The 17,501-nt window shown below is 41.5% G+C and overlaps 1 protein-coding gene across 19 annotated transcripts in view; it reads left to right on the top strand.

The window, feature by feature from the left end:
* The window catches only part of FNBP1 (formin binding protein 1), a 92,765-nt gene that overhangs the window by 18,027 nt on the left and 57,237 nt on the right, over positions 1-17,501 (top strand). For all 19 annotated transcript variants that reach the window (XM_058038420.1, XM_058038435.1, XM_058038434.1 and 16 more), the window contains exons 2-3: positions 11,108-11,223; positions 15,802-15,858. In XM_058038420.1, coding sequence (XP_057894403.1) covers positions 11,108-11,223; positions 15,802-15,858 — 173 coding nt within the window. The remainder of the gene's footprint in view (positions 1-11,107; positions 11,224-15,801; positions 15,859-17,501) is intronic.

Genomic DNA, 17,501 nt, shown 5'->3' with positions numbered 1-17,501 from the left:
TGGCCTAGTTCCAGAATTTATCCATTTTTTGCCAGTGTAGCTTGACTCCATTCCACAGAGTGGAGTGTATGAATAGATTATTCTGAATTATGAAGTGCACTTTGAACAGAATATATTTGTTAGCATATTTTGTAGTGACCAACTTTGTTGTTTGCAGACATTTTAAATGTTATACACTCTGACATTGTTGTTCTATCCATTGCATTAGATGTCTGAGTTGCATATATCTCTGATAATCTTCCTGTTCTGGAAACTTCACTATTTCTTGGATCAAAGTGGAAGCACCTAATCTAATTTCTGGGTTAAAAATGGAATGCAATGGCAGATAGAAATACTTCAGGCACAGCAGTAATCTTATTTGGTCTTGAGTGTGAAGTGGTTCTTGAAAAATCTAGGATTGTATTTGTCATGTCATGGTATTTAAGGTATTAAATGCTTTCTGAACCCCATCTACAAAGAAGTTTTTCAGTAGTTTGTTCCATTTAATTTGGAAATGAGAGGAGGGAACAGTCAGTTCACATCTTCACTTTTCTTTTGAACTTTAGGGAATGGTTTGGAACACCATGAAGTGGGAGAGGTTATTTTTTTAACCCTGGTTATTGCCATTGCTCCAGTGATTCTGGGACTCAGCCTCAAGCTAAGCAGAATTAGTGATTTTTACAGCATTTTTCTTTTATGAGTGTCTGCATAAACATCCTGGAAGGACACGGTGCCTGCACTGGGGTTTGGTCAGTTCTGGCTTCACAGCCAGGGGAGGAGGTGGCAAGGAGTGAAGGCTGTTGTGTTTAGTGAATAAATACATCTTTGCATTAACCTGTGCAGGAAAGAGCTTTGCTCACGTGCTCAGTTCTACACCCACAGGGGATTTATTTAGTGGAGATTAGAAGTTTTGCTGTTGAGAATACCAGGCATACCTGACAAGACCTTTGCTGGTTTTTTTAACTGTTATCTTTGGGGCTAATTTTGATAGAGGGAGAACAAGGACTCTTATTTGCAAGGTGTAACAATGTCACTGATTGTTTTTAATTGGTGATATAAAAAAAAAATCAAATTAATCCCCCCAAATCCCTTTCCTAAACTCCAACTGTGTGCTCAGAGCTGAATCATATTCAAAAAGGTTTGATACTAATTAATAAATTTTGACTTTGAGGATGCATAAAAAAACTTGGGTATCCTACATGATGAAACCAGTATGGCATTGGTTTGTGGTGAAGTTGGGCAAAAAGCTAATTTACAAAAAAAACATTCCCACAAACTGCTACAGTTTGAAGTATTGTTCTTGTGGATAAGATTCTGCTGCTGTGATGCAGTATGGTTTTGGGTAAGAGGGCAGAATTGTCTTTTTTGTGTGTGTTCTTTTAAATGGATCAGCAGGCCTGTTTGGCTTTCTATTGTAGTTACCCACACCATGCAATAAGCAGGAACACTCTATGGCTCATTTTTAATAATCATACACAGCTGCCCAAAGGGGAAACCGTGGGCAAGAGCTCTTGTTGATCTTTGTTTTAACAGCTGGTATTATTAAGGGAGAGCTTCACAGACCGGGAGAAAAAAAAAAAAAGAGGATGAAAATCAGTCAACAGTTAATCCAAGATGTGGCCAGACAGCAAAAGATTTACTGGGAATTAGTTCTAAAATTGCATTTGTTCAAATAATTCCAAAAGAAACGAATGGGTGTGTATTAAATGGGGGAAGTGGGATGGTGCTGGGGAACAGTGAAAAGTTGCAACATTTGTCAACTGCAAACCCTTCCTGGAACAACAGCAGCAGTATATTTAGCATTGTTACCATGCTGCAACTCCTGGGGGAGGCAGCTCGGATCTGGAGCTCTGCTGCAGCTCATGATTTATCCCCTCCTAGCAGCAGAGCCCCACAAACCAGGAGGATCTGCTCATTTTCAAAGCTCTTGTTTATAATGCACGGAACAGCGAATCCCTGTGGGTCCTTGCAGCTTTCAGGCTGCAGCTCTGGATTCTGTCAGCAAAAACCAAATCTTTATCCCATTCCTGTTCCCCCAGGATGAGCAGAAGGAGGAGGCTAGCATTGCTTTGTTTTGTTTCCTTGTTTTTAGTTTCTTCTTTTTTTTTTTCTTTAATGAGATTTGTGGGTTTAATTAATTCTAATGGTAGAGATGCATCATCTCTGTGGTCCCACTAGATTTTAGCAGTTATGAGCCTTTGCTTAGCTAATGAGTCTGGATTTTGCTGTTTATCCTCATACCTAGTACAAATAAGTTCACTTAAATCAGTTGAATTGAACAAATAAGTTCACTTAAATCAGTTGAATTGCATTAGAATCACCAAAAGAAGTAGCATGTGCATGTTTGTCTCCAATTTAAATAACTGAACAAGTGCATGAAAAGGTTGAAATGCACTCAGTCCTTCAATAAAAATTGTCCAACCTAACATCTGGCACTAGTTGAAGTTTCTCTCTTATTATCTTGCTCTTTAAGAGCTTTCTTACATCCTGGGTTGTAATTTGCACATTATAATGTATTTTGAAACAAAACTGTGTCTTGTTCTGGGGTTTCTTGAGTGTGTTTTATAAGCAGAATTGTAGGTTTGAGAAGTGTTCCTTTCTGAATGGGTGGCTCGTGACAGATGGTTCTCATTGTGGCAAAGTCATGCAGTGCCTCAAACCTCAAAGTGTATAAATTTATTTGAAGGAAATGAATTGCTGCTGCATCATGGCCATCTATGAAAAGTGTCCTTGGACATTGAAATGGGTTTTTTTTGAGCTTTGCCTTATTCAAAGAGAGCTATAAAATTCATTTTCAAGAGCACAAGAGCATGAAACTGTGACACCTCTAAGAAGCACATTTCCTTTTTCAAGAGATGTGACATTATCTTTAGAAGGATCTCCCACTGATAACAGCAAGTGATGCCTCAGTATGGCCTTTTCAGGTACCTGTTTGAATAAAACCAAAATAGCACCTACTGCTCCATGATGGATGTACATCTGTCCAAGCAGTCTGGGACATGTAACCTACATAATTTATCATCAAAAACTCCTTTGTTCCAAGAAAATGAAGGGTACTCTTATTTGTCCCTCACTATCCACTATTTGGCTCAGTTGCTGTTTCTTTTCATCACCTGTTGCTCATCAGCTCTGTCCTGCTGCAGCTGAACTGATCACATCCCCTGCCTTCTCCCTCCCCAGAATTAATCACTCCTGTTATCTTACCTCTTGCAGCATCTTTGAGCTGCTGCAGCAGCAGCAACCACATCCTCTCTCAGATGGTGGATCCCCTCTCACCTTCCTTCCTGCCTGCTGTGTTAGCACGGTTACTTGCCCCGTTGCTATGGAGGAACTGCAAGTTCTGCTTTACCACATCCTCTACAGGATACCAAGGCGTAGGGGGAGGAGGAGGAGGCTTGCTTTGGCCCCAGGATGGGGAGGATGATGGAGGGTTTGGGGCAGAGTAAGAAGGGGTAAGAGCAGCCCTTGGGGGCAAGACCAGGAGGTTTCTTGTAGGATCACCTGCTCCTGGAGCTCCACTGCTTCTGTGGTCTGTGACTCAGAACCTTCTGGCTGCTGCAAAAGGAGCAGTTTCACTTCACAGTTGAAGCTGTCAGCAGAGAGAAGGAGACACTGAGAGTGTGTGTCTGTGTGTGAATGCCTTGGCAGTGGATGACACTGGTTGTACTCACCCCGGGAGCTTCTCCCCGTGAGCCACGTGCTGGGTTTTGCAGGGCTTCCATAAGAGGTGTTTGTTAAAGTGGGTCACCATGGCTGTACTCCCAGTGACCTCTCCAGCAGGCAGAGCTGGCCTCTTGCTGACCTGCTGCTGCTCACAGAGCTGCTCTCCCTCCCAGCCCTGCTTGGGGAGCTTGGTGCTAGCTTTGCTGCTTTCACCGTGGGCTCTGTGACCCAGTGCTGTGTGTTGGGCACCTTCTCTACAGGCAGGCTGAACCTTCACCAGCACCAAGCTCACCCCTTTCATTAGTGGGGATGTTCCTGTGCAGCTCTGCTGTAGGTGGATCTTTTAGGGAGATGTTGCAATCAAACTGGTTCCCTGTCAGCCCTGATGATCTGGTTGTGCTCCCAGGACTGGCCATGCCTCAGAGCAGCTGGAATATTCATGGTGCTCTCCAGGTGCTGGTCTTTGTGCCAGCTGCTCATGGTTTTTCTCAGAAGTGTTTCTTATTTGAATTAAGTCAGGTTTTTATCCAGGTAGGGTTAAGGTATGGCCAAAACCTGCCTGTGGGACAGCTCCCTGGATTAATTAGCAGGAGGGGTCACTCTTGAGTTTGTGGAAGGTGGTTTTTGGGGTGGGGATGAGTGTGGTTGGTCTCAGAAGCAATTACAAGGCTGCGCAAAGGGCCTTGCTATTATACTGGGACAGTGTTATTTTCTACCCAAATTAAACTTGCCATAAGTATTAGAACTTATTTTGCTTTCCAGCTTCAGCAAAATGCTGAAGGAGGCTAAGCATTGCAAGACTGAAATATGGCCCAGAAACTGCTTTATTCATAATATCTATTGAAACAGGCAAGACAGTAGAGGTGAGTTTATCTAGCAACATAAAATGTATTTCAACATAAAACATAGTTTGTTTCCACTCTTGCTTTCTGTCAATTCCCCTTCACACAGGTTTGAAATACATTCAGTTTCCTAATGATGCAGCAAAGAATCTTACGTTTCTTTTTGTGTTCTCCTAGCTAGATAAAGTTACCAGGTGAATGGAAGTGATAGCATGGTTAACCTTAAAGGCTTTATGGAAAAATGTGTTTAGGGGGTGGCAATGAAGGGAAGATGGAGATGGGCAAGTAAGATGGCTTTTTTTCTCTGGTCTATTTATTATTCAGCTCAAGCAGAACTCCTGGTGAAAAGGTTGGGAGGAATTTATTTAATACTTGAAGGATAAAATGAAATTAGGCATGTGTGGCTGAAGAGGTGATCTGCATGACAAATGCACATGCTCATAAATAGCTTTGTTAGCAAGAACCGGATGTGTGGGGGAATGGAAGGCTCAGAAAGGAACCAGTGAAGCCTCAGCACCGTGTGAGTGTGAGCCTGGCAGAGATGGTGTCCCTGCCCCATCCCTCTCTGCTCCACAGTGCTGTGACTGTTCCCTGTCTCTGCTGCAGGAAGGGAAAGGTTGGTGTCCTGTGTTCCATATATAATCAGGATATTTGTTTAGTGTCATTAACTGAGGGTTTCACTGACTTGCTGACAAGTTTTGTGTGGGAAGTTGATTCTCATCAGTAGTGGCTGAGTCAACAGATGCTGAATTGCTTTGGTATTTTCTACTCATCTCTGTTTTCTGGAAGGCTCTTGCAGTGGTAGCCTGTATTTTATGCATTTTCTTTCATTATTAATTTGCCTGGAGACTGTTAACATTTGCATATAGCTTTATTGTAGGTCTCTGAGGATCTGTGATCTGAATTCCCCTGCATTCTGCCAGCACTGGAGTGCCATATGGGACTCAGCCGAGCCTGTGAAGGGCTCATCCTCTTGTTAATTATTTTTATAATTTGAAGTTGTTAAACCATGGAATCTAAAAAAGTAATTTAGAAATTGAACACTGTAATGTATTCTTGATCTTCACTTTAATTCCTTTTTGCCTATGAAAGTGAATGAGAGTGTTAAAAAAAAAGATATGGGAGGAGAAGGTATGATCAGAGGTAAAAATTAACTATTAATTCCCCTATTACTATTTTTGTTATTAATGAAAGTAAACAAATAATCTTGTGAGGAAACAGAATCAAACTCACTGGGGAATGAGATAGTAGAAAGTCTTTAAATATTCTGAATATTCAAGAATCCTGAGTCTTTTATTGCATTGCTGCATGAGAATTACAGGAGGCATATGCTAAAATAAAGGCCTTTCATTTGCTATTAGCATCTGACTTTTCATCATAGTCTTTCTTCATTATTTGTCTCCATGTTAGCATTCTTAATTTCACAGTTCTGCACTGTCACCCCTGACAGCAGCAGAAAGGGTGACAGTGACAGTTTAGCCTGATACTGGTACAGGAAATGCTGCCAGCTCATCTACTCTGGGCAGGTTTGACAGGAAGATTTAAATTGCAGAATTAATTGGTAAGTTCTCCTAGAATCTGATGTTTTGTTCACACTTGAAACCGAGTAGAGACCCCAGTCCTTCTGGCCTGGCTGTGTGTTGGAGCTGGGCAGGGTGAGTCTGTCTGGCTGCAGCTCAAGAGAAAAGTGAAGCCTTCCCCTTTATTTCAGTGTTAAGGCTGGAGAAGCCCCTTGGTGGAGTGAAGGTCCATCCTTGAATCTGAATGCCATGTGTTGAACTATTTTGCAATAGATGGAAACCCTCTAGAAAGAGGAAGGAATATCTCACTGAGCTGATCTTCAAAGACCTCATGAACAACACTTTATTGCTCAATAATTGGTTGTACTCCATGTTATATGGCCAAGAAATAGGAAGAAGGTTTTTCTTTTGCCTTTTTTTTTTTCCCTTAATGGTCAACTTTCCTCTTCCCAAAATACTTCACATAGCTGGGGAATGTGACTTCAGGAGGGCAGTTGAGAAGTGAAGGGGATTTGACAGCCTAAAGTAACCATTCAAATGAAGCAAAGCGAATGGGCAGCACTATTTCCATTTTAAGCATTGTCAGGGTAACAAGCATGCAACTGAATTTCAGAAAGAATGCATGCATGGGAGGTTATCTGGGCAGTGGTAAAAGCACAAGGAGAGAATTAATGGGAACAGAAATGAAGTTAGAAAATGAATTTAGAAAACACACTTTGCCTTGGGGTTAAAATAGTCAAAGGATTCTGGGTACTTGGATGTCAAATTCCTGTTCAAGTTAATAACTGAAGTTCTACTTCCCTCTTTGAGCTTCAGTTTTTGTGGGCATGCTCAAGAATATGTTAAGCTCTGAACAGTTTTTTTAAAGCATCAGGAGCTCTGCTTTCCCACCTGAGTCAGGTGGATCAGCTCCTCTGTTCCAGCTCCTCCATCACCTGGGGAAGTTTTTAGTGGCACATGTTGCTGGCTTTGGGAAGCAGGCGGAATCTGATGAAGGGGGTAAGTTACAGTTCCACAAGATGTTTAATTACATGCATATTGTGATGGGCAATTAGAAGTCTATTCTTTTTTTAGTAAGCTGATACCACAATAAGCACAGGCACTTGAAACTGGGAGAATGTGAGATTTGGCAGGTTGGAAGGACATAGTAACACGAAGGCTGTGGTGGGAGCCTACTGTGACAGACAACTGACTGTCAGTGCAGGATTTCTGCTCAGAAAATGTTCTTAGGTGTGAACCAGTCTCTGAGGCAGAGGAAAGCAGTGAATTCTTCCAGAAAATGTTTTGGTGCTTCTTTTTCTGAGAAAACAGGTGTGGTGTGACCTTTTGTTTCTCCCTCACTGTGGCCATGTGGGAGCATTCTTACTGAACATTGCATCATATTTCTTGCCTTGTTTTCTTGAATGCTAAAGCCCTGTGGAGTTTATTGTTTCCTAATGTTCTCCCTGACGGGAAGGGTGAGGATGCTGCAAAAATGAACAGAGGAGAGTCTGTGTATTGAAACTGAGAGCTGAAACAGCAGCTCCTGGGGCACCTGAGCCCTCCTGCAGCTGGTGACTGACCCTGCAGAGTGGCACAGCTCACCTGCTAAACCATCTCTGCCAGGGCTGGTGCACTTTGTGCTGAAATCATGTGTTGTTCTCATTAGACTCCAGAATAATTGATGGAGGTTTTTAACTCTAGTTCCCTATTGATAATGCATTTTTGTAATGAACTTTAAGAAAAGTAAATCAATTTCCAAAAAGTGTTTTCAATATTGATTATTTGAAGGCATGATGTTGTTAACTGCTCTCAAAAATCTCTTCTTCAGAAGTTCCTATTTTGCATTATTTACATGTATCCCTGGACTTTGGGATTCCATGAATTGAAGGGTATGCTGGACACATTTTTTGTTCCCTATCATCCCTTGATTCATTAACTCAGAGCCTTTGCCTACCTTCAGTGTCCTTCCAGATGCAGGGAGCAAGGAGAACAATCTGTGTGGTGTCCCTCTGGCTGCACTGCCCTTCCTTTGCAACCCCATGCTCAGCCAGTGATGGTGTTGCCAATTTTACTGACTTTCTTTCATCCTCAAGGCACTGAGCAAAGGGAAGGGACAATGGAATGCATGACCCCAGTGTAACACGGTGCTGTGGGGCGTTGGCTGCTGAGTGAAATGGCACTTGGGCCAGCACTGTTCCATGCCCAGAAAAGAACAGAAACTCTTCTCTTTAGCAAATTTGCGGAGTTAAACTTCCCCTTGTCTCACTCTTGATAGTAGAGGTCAGTGCTTTACTTTTGAGGGGGTTCTGCCTGGAGCTTGGCACAGGGCAAGTGCCTCATCTCACTTTATAAATAGAAATTCAGCATCTTCCCCTGGCTGATCTGTCTGACAGCTGCACCACCGTGTGCTCCTCTTACACCGCTCCTCAGGGAGTTTTATTTCCAATATTATTTATTTCCAGCTTGGCCTAGTGAGGCCTTAGGAGCAGTCCAGCAGGTCCCTCTGTGGGATGCCAGCCCATTGCTGGGTTTTATTCCAACTCTGATCTAGATGATGCTCTGAGAATTGATGCAGGGTGGGAGTTTTGGGCAAGCCACCACCAGGGTTCCCTTTTCAGGGTGAAGCTCTGTCTTGAAATCTGGATTACCTTGAAGGGCAGGATCTCCTTGAAAGGCATTCATTCCTCTGGGAAACCTTGACCTTTCCTCTTTGGATGGGGTCACAATAGGATAATAAGTTAGTTTATCAGATCAGATTTGTACCAAGAAAGGTGGTTAAATTTGCTTACAGGGATTACAGGGTGAATTTCCCTGCCTGAGATTTCCCTTCTCTAAATCAGGAGTGTGTGAATCCATGTAAACTTGTGACTAATGGACTTCCCCATGGGGTATTTATTTTATATGCATGTGTTTATGTTAAATAATGTAAATTGTGGAAGAGTAGGGTGTGGGAGAGCTAGAGGACCTCTTTATCAGAAACCTTAAAAAGGCCATGTTTGCATTACTCTCCTGATTCCTGCATAATCCCAGAGGTGGAGTGGCTGTATATTTGAAGCAGAGCAGGAGGTGCTTCTCTGTGCTGGCATCAGACTCCAGGCTGAGCTGAGCCCCCTGGCAGGAGGAGGATCATTGTTATCCTGACTTTGCCTTCTCTCCAGCTCTGAAACTGCCTGAAATTGAGATTTGTATATAGGCAAACATGTACATTTTCAGTCTGTGTATTCCCTTTCTGCAGAATGCACACATCCTCTTGCTGAGTGACTGATGCTGCACTGGTTCAAGGGTGATTTATATGGCTGGAAGTAAGGATTTTATTTTGTGTAGTTTGATTTTTTTTTTTTTTTTTTTTTTTTTTTTTTTTTTTTTTTTTTTTTTTTTTTTTTTTTTTTACTCCAGTTGCTCTTAAACACTGTCTTGTAGTTTCTTTGGAACACAGTCCTGGAGCACTTAAGGTTCTTTACTGTTTTTGTAACTTGGTACTATTACTTTTGATGTTCTGCCTCCAGTGCCTCTTTAATTGACTAAAACTGACATAACTTAAATTGAAACCTAGTCTGGTTTGGCTGACTTGGTTTGAAATAGTGCCTGATGCTAAAGCAGAGCAAGCACACAATGCACAAGCCCTGTGTGTCCCATTCCATGAGTTTTACCTGCTGTTTTAACTCCCTTCTTCATGGTGTTTTGCAGATTTTGTCTTCTTAACATGGTTCCTGTTTCTCCCCTTCATACTACAGTTAAGCAGCTTTATTAGCAGGTTTATTTTCTTTATCAGCTCCTGTGTCCATGACTGTTCAAGGTTGGCAGAGTCCCTCCTGCCACCAGTGTAACTCTGTCACAGCCTGATGTGCTACAGAGCAGAAAGTGGTGTTTGATAAAAGCAACATATTCACAAACCAGGCTTTGTTGTAGCTTTCAGTGATTTTTCTGCTCTGTGTCTAAATGGAGTGGGCTTGTCTGGCTTTTGTATCTCAGTGATAACTCTGCACACTGAGCCACAGTGCCAAATATTTTGATTTAGAGAAGCATCACTTATGTCAGAACCTTTGGTAGTGGCAGCTTAGCATCCCACCCAAATCTAGTGCTGTGGGTTGTTTTTTGGAAAACATGGTCAATCTAATTTGTAGATTGTACAAACTTACTCTCTATTGTCCTTATAAACCATAATGGAACCTGATGCCAAATAAATTAGGCTGATATTAAAGCCCTTGTTTATTTTCCAGTGTATGTCTGTCAGAATAAGTATTCAATGTATTACAGTTTAAAAATTATATTTCAAGTATTGTAGAAACAATAATTTCTGCAAAGCTGTGTGGAATTTGAGTGCTGTTGAAATAACCAAATTTTGAAAAATAAGGTGATTAAAATTGAAATCTGCAGATAGCAATAAACTGGCTTGGATAATTAATTTGGATTTAGAGTTGCTTAATTTCTCTTGGCATTTGCAAATCCCAGACTGACTTGTGGAATGTTCTTGATTTCATTGAAAACATGTGTGACTGTTTTTGAGGGCAACAATATTTGAAGAACAAAGCAGTATCTGTATCTAAATGGAGGTGGACAAGAAAACTTTCAGAAAACGTAGTTTATGTCATTTTGGGGGGCATTGTGTTGTCTGTTTTAGAGCAAACAGTCTACAAAGGAATTGAGGTCTGCTCTGTAAAAAGATTAACTGTTCTGCATAACATTTTAAATTCATAGCACTGGCAAAGCTGGAGTTTAAATCTGCTATTTTCATATGAAAATCAGAATTACCAATTAGGAGTAGATCCCAAATTCATGAACTTCTATTAGTCCTTCCAAGTAAAACAAAATACTGTCATAAGTATCTATTTCTTATCCTACATTTAAGTATTTCTATTAGAAGAGGGTATTTAATAGAATTGCTAGTATTTCTGGAATGAAACTGATTCAGAAATGAGTAATGAAGAGTGTTGCTGAATTGGGCTCGTGGTAAAATACAGATTTCTGTTGTTAAAAACCTGTCTCACTATAAAAGTATCTAAGTGGTAATGGAAAATATTAACAACTCTTTCTGTGTGGTGATACTCCCTTTGCAAATTAATTTTAAGTTGTCTCTGTGTTCAATGAGACTAAACTATTTTTTTTTTTTATTCATTGCAGGACCAGTTTGACAACTTAGAAAAACACACTCAGTGGGGTATTGATGTTCTGGAAAAGTACATCAAGTTTGTAAAAGAGAGAACAGAGATTGAACTCAGCTATGCAAAGCAGCTTAGGTAAGTTGATATGTAAAATTCTGGACTTTGAGTTGCATCTCTTCAGAGCCTGTAATCAACTCTAAGTTTGCTGTGTCAGTGGTGATTTTGTTTATAATAATGGTTTTAGAAAATAGCTTTAATTTAGAGGTTGGAAAGTAAAAGTTAATTTAAGATCCTGTTGTATTATATCTGCTAGTAATCATATGTTTTGCAAAAAGAGAGGGTATTGAGGTGGCTGAGCAGCACACTAGGGCTTACTCACAGTTTGTGCATGATTAATGGCTCAGGCTCTGAGCACAGCACTGTCATGTTTTCCATGAAATTGGGGCTGCTGTGCAAAAATGCTGAAGGGTTTGAGAATTCAATGAAATAATGATCATTTGTTAGGAGAAGTTTAGGTTTCCTTTTACTAAAACAGGCCTTTTTTTTTTGAATGTGCATGGGGAGGAATTACAGGTCAGAAAGTCAGGCCCAGCCCTTGGTAATTTTTTCTATGTAGTTAAGAAGGTTACAGCCTGAGATTTGAATTATAGTTTTATGATCTTTTGAGGTGTCTCCTGATCTCTGTCTCTCAGAGCTGAGATTTTTGTGAATTAATCTCAAATAATTGCTGCTGGGTACTTTCTACATGTCCATGTCTGGTTTGATTGTAGTCAGAGATGAGAATGTGTGAACCAGACACAGAAAAAATCTTCCTTGAGGTCAGATCCTGGGGAAGAGGTGCTAAGAACCCTCCCACAGGAGTGGATATCACCTTGCTTTTCCCAGTGAGGTAGAAAAAACTGAGAATTGATCAGGAGTGAGAAAGGAATAAAGCACTCAGGAGGTCCTGCTGAACAACATTATTGGCAGCCACTTGTGCCCAGTGCTAAACTGGAGGTGCTGGTGTTAACTGGGAGGGGGAGAGCAGGAATAATTATTCCTAATTCCCCCAGTAAACTCACCTTTTATTTGCATGGTGATAATAAATCTTGAGAACTCTTTCCATTATTACTGGCTTTTAAAGAGATGGGATCTGAGGTTTCAGTTGATCTGTGTATTTAACATAGTATCAATTAAAAAAAAAAAATCACCCAGAATTTGCTTGTGTTTGAGTGGGCTGGAGATGCACAGTGGCCTGTGATTCATGAGGAGCTGGTTGTAGATAAATCCCTGCCCTGATGGTTGTGTGCTCTCCCAGGGGAATGCCAGGAGGCTTCCCCAGGGTTTCTGCCTCAGACAAGCAGGAAATAGAAAATGACTCGTGCAGGAACAAATTGCTCACATCCTATGGAGAGGAGCAGAGGGTGAATTACAGAGGCAAAATGAGCTGGAACAAAGAGAGTGTGACTGGGCTGGGAAAGCCCAGCAGAGTATCTGGGTGAGCTGGCCTGTCCTAGGAACAATCCTGCACTAGATTCACTGGGGTATTCAGGATGACAAATTCCAGGTATAAAGAGCTTAATTAATCACATAAACACCCAAACAACATATAAATGAAAGTGAAATATTGTTTTACTTGTGACCATGTAGGAACTATGAATTGCTGAGCTTTATTTCTTATTCTGCTCTAGACTTCCCAAAAAACATGGTCTATTTTTTTCCTGCCTCTCTGTATTTTTATGGTTTGAGGACAACTACGTCTGTCCCCAAGGAGCTCTTAAACAAAGGTTGCTTGCAGACATCTAAGAAGTTAAAAGTACAAAAGAAAAAAACAAAAAATGTAGACTTGTCAAGTGTTGAGGTAAAGCAGTGCTGGACATTAAAAAAGAGAAATAAATCATGCATCTGCTTTTATTTAATAAGTGTCCTTAAGCCTGGTGCAAACCTTTTTTGTACCACATCAATTTGGTGTAAAAGGGCTGCATCACATCACTGCATGTCATAACATGCAGAAAATGTTATTAAAAAGAGACAGGTTAACTCCAGGTACTCCTGTGGATGTAACTCAGTTTTGTTTGTAGTGTAAGTAAAGCTGCTGAAATTTATTTCCTTCTGCACAACTTGTATTTTCTGTTCCATCCTTTGGTTACCTAACTAGCTATTTCTCCTCTCTAACTATCTACATCTCAGCCTGGTCATCTATTGAAGTTAAATTTTCTTCTATTTAAAAACATTTCTTCTTCTTTATAATTCTGCAGATGTGTATTTAATATTTTAGGTTAGGCTTACATACCATTTACAATTAGCCTGGCTTGGGAGTCCAGATCTGACTTGGGTTATTTTCTTTGTTTCACATTGTATCTATTTAATCATTAAGCTAGGCTGGAATGTAGGAACTATGGTAGAATCTTATTTTAGGTGTTTTAACTTCCATGGGACCCTGATGTGCTGGATGCTGTGCTCCCAGTGCTGAGGTGCTGTGTCCTTGTCACTCCCTTACAGCACATGCACTCAGAGCATCACAAAGGGTGTCAAAACCCTTGCCTAATGTGGTGATGGATAGATGGCCTCAAGGAAAATGTGTTGGAAAAAATGCTTCAGGTGTCAGGATAATCTGGGAATCAGAACCCCTGATGTCTGACATCTTTCTCTCACATTTGTCACCCAAGTTCAAATATGGGAGCAGAGAAACAAGCTGGAAAGGCAGAAAAAATGATGCAGAGTGAAAAGCAAATAGAAACACTTGTGGAGATAGGTGCTCAGAGTGGCAGAGAATCTTTCCAGAGATGGTTTTATTATGAGTTAGCTCCCTCTGTAATCATTGTTGGCACTGAAGGTGTCACTGTCACTGCACCAGGACATGCTGAGCTCCAGCAGTACTTCTGCATTCACTGGCACTTGTGGGGATTTTGTGTACCTGGTTAAACCTACATCTGATTTAGAAAACAGCAAAAAATAATTAGAGAACTTCAATAAATAGACTCAATTTGTGTGTTGTGTAAATTGCACAGAAGATAATGAAGTGTTTAACCCAGATGCTAATCCTTGGTAAGTGGTTTTTGTCTGTGAAAGCAGACTGTGGGTTTTTTCCCCCCTCAGCTCTGTAGCATTTCTGCACCTTTAAAGATTCACAGGAAGCCAGTTGCTGTGTGTGTCAGAATTAATTGGGCAGCGTGACAGTGCAGGGAGATGGAGTTTTGACTGTGTGAAAATGCCTTATTACTGTAGCCTTCTGTGCTTTTTTTCTTGTGGTTTTTCATTTTCCCTTCAAGCTGGTGCATGGAAGGAGGCATTCCCATGGCATCTAAAGGGTGCTGTAAAATTTATTTTCATCATGCAGAACAGTTTGCAGAACCCTTCCCATTCTGGTGTTTGATAGAAGCCGCAGAACTAGAGAAGTTAATTTTTTCAGAGCATATTCTTGGAGAGAAGGCACAGACTGAGAGGGAGATACTCATTTGGATCCCTTCCAGTCAGGATAGTTAAATTTTGAGGAACACATGTTTGCCTGTGCAAATCTGCCAGCGTTCTGGCTACTCCTCTGTTGGGGCAGATGCTCCTTAATTCCTCAAGGAGAACAAAAGGAATAAGAAATGTGAGATGGGAGGCCCTGCTGTCCCCAAGTCAGCAGTAAAACCAGCATCAGCAGGGAATGGGTTACACCTCTGAAAAAGCAGTTTCATTACAACTTGCATTCTGGGATTTCTCCAAAGAGTTTGGCATGGATAAGTTGATAAAACTCAGTCCTCCTTCGGACAGTGCTTCCATCAATACTCCCTGTGTGCTGCTCTTCATCACTGAAACAACCTTGTAAAACTAAACCAAATGGCTTCCCTTCCACAGCAGGGTGAGAGGCTGCCAGACAGAACAGAGTCATGGGGCTCAGTTCAGGACACAGGAGCACTGAAAAGCCCTTAAAACTGCTCAGCTCTGTGCTGTGCTGCAGTGCAGTGTGCATCCTGGTGCTGATAGCAGCAAGGTGCACTCAGGGCCAGGTGGGCAGCACACCTTCCCAAATTCCCTGGATTTGCTGGTGATGAGAGGCTTGTGGGACAATAAAAAGCATACAATGTCAGATGTGCTCACAGCAAGCTTCAGGTTTCTTATTTAAGATACAATCACTCCAAGAGCATATTGGTGTTTTAAAATTAAATCAGTAGTTGGCTGGGGGATAATGAGATGCAATCATCTGTGCTAATTAGGATAATCAAATGTCACACTTCCCCCAGCATTAGTTGATAATCACAAAATGAACCCCCTCTTGCTATCTCAGTGCAGCTTCCCACAGCTTTGTGAAGAGGGTTTTTTTGCCTTCTAATCATCCTGCTAAATGCAGGCAAACCTGCCTGGCCAAGAGTGTCATCTGCTGCTTCAGATCTGCCTTACCTGAGGTGACTTTTACTCTAAAAGAACCTCTCCTCTAAATCAGGTGAAGGAGATCTGTGCATCAGCAGAACCAGAACCCAGGTGTATCAGCTTCATGACCTTAATTTAGCAACTTCTTGGGTTCAGAATCTGCTGCTTTGCTGTAGTTAGAGACTGGAGCAGAGTGCAGCCCATTCTTAGCGTGTTAGTACAGCACAATCAAAGCCTGATTATAGTCATGCTCCAGGAGAGGTGTCTGCTCACTGCAGATAAAAACTGCAGCCTCACAGAATGTGTGTGCAGCTCCATCAGTAAGCTTCAAAGGATATTTTAAAATTTTATTTTATGTCTCTATATTTTCAATTTTAGGAATCTTTCAAAGAAATACCAACCCAAGAAGAACTCCAAAGAGGAGGAGGAATACAGGTATGTTCACCATTCCCTGCTGGGTGAGCACACATTGATGGAGGAATGGCAAAGTTTGGGTCATCACCTAGGATTTGGCTTGTAAACCCAAGGTTTTAATGTCAAGTGTAAGAATATAGACATCACAGATGCACAAACAGGCTTGTGGGGGTAGATACTAAGGAGTGGATTTGCCCTGTAACTACTCAGTTCCCTTATGTTGCAGTTTCTGGATGCCTGGGTTGGGGTTTTGGTTTCATTTGTTTTTTTAATGTGCCTTAAAACCTTCAAGCCAGACTGATCCTGCTTCTCTGAAGTGAACAACCAAATTCATATCTGCTTTCAGCAGGAGCAGAAGCAGTTGTTAATTTTAGCATGAAACTCAAGCACTCTGTGTAAGTATTAAATGACTCAAACAGGCTGACAACACAGATTAGTAACTTACAAAAGGAGTAATGTTCTAACAGCACAGTGACTCCTGCAGAGCAGGGTGGAGGCTCAGGGTTGTACTCCCAGTGTCCTGGGGCTGGCTGCTGTTGAAGGATGGGCACAGCCTCACCTGTCTGGTTGTGACTCCCCTGCTCAGACCTGTCCCCATGGCAGGGGATTGATGCTGTGCTCACAGGCAGAGCAACAAGGTCCAGGAGATGAGACACCACAGGTCCCTAAGGACACTCCTGCCCTTGAGGAGAATGAAGATATGTTTTAAGGAGAATTTTCTAGAAGATGAGCTTCCCACCAGGCTCTAAATCAGAGTGAGAACCTTTCCCCTTAGAGCACTGTGACCCCGGAGTTTCTCAACATCAGGGTTTTGTAATGCAGCTCTGAAGGAAGGCATGGCAGGGGCTGACCCTCAGCCTGGTGCTCCAGGAGGCTGCTCTGCCTCTGGAGAGCCCAGCAGCAGCCTCAAACCCCTGACCTTGAAATTTGACATGTTTCAAAAGAGTTTGGATATGGCTCCAATTGGATGATTATATTAATACAGATTTTTTGGGTCAGCGCCCCAAGCTGCTCTACACAGCTACTCCAGTGGCTTGTGTAAGAGAGATAACAGGCTCTTTGCTTGCTTTTTAATTTATTTTTAGGAACATTGTTTGGGAATCAGTTATTTATGCCATTGTTTCCTGAGATATTGATATTTACACAAGGAAGATTATGTTACCAGCACAGTGGGTGTTCTGGTCTCTACCCAAGATTAGGAATAAATCTGCCTTTGGATAGCTCCACCATAAATGGGTATTTTGAGTTTACTACAATGGGTTTTGGCCACATCCTTTGAAAAAGGATATTGGAGTTGAATGATTCTATGTGATGTGGCACAGAAGATCCTGAGCATCCTTTGCCCTTTATAAATACAGTGTTCACCTCAGTGTGGTTACTTCATGTCTCAAAACAATATCTGGGGATTTGCCATGTGACCTTTGGGTGCCTCAGATGCTGCTTGGAGACAACCTGGCTGAAAATCAGCTTTTTCAAGCTCATTGTCAGTCTCTAGTTCTGTGCCTTTTAGATCTTGGGATATTTTTGCAACTGGGATTTCTCTCATTTCACATCTTGACTGTGAATGTTTCTGCTTGTAATGTTTTTTTTAGTCCCTTTTTAGTTTCTCCTGTTTTTATTTTCATCTGATGTCTTTTTCATCCCTACTTGTACCACTCTATTCT

The sequence above is a fragment of the Melospiza georgiana genome, chromosome 20, assembly GCF_028018845.1.
Source record: "Melospiza georgiana isolate bMelGeo1 chromosome 20, bMelGeo1.pri, whole genome shotgun sequence".
Taxonomy (NCBI): Eukaryota; Metazoa; Chordata; class Aves; order Passeriformes; family Passerellidae; genus Melospiza; species Melospiza georgiana.
The sequence above is the reverse complement of the archived record's forward strand: the minus strand, read 5'-3'. Positions and strand labels throughout refer to the sequence as shown.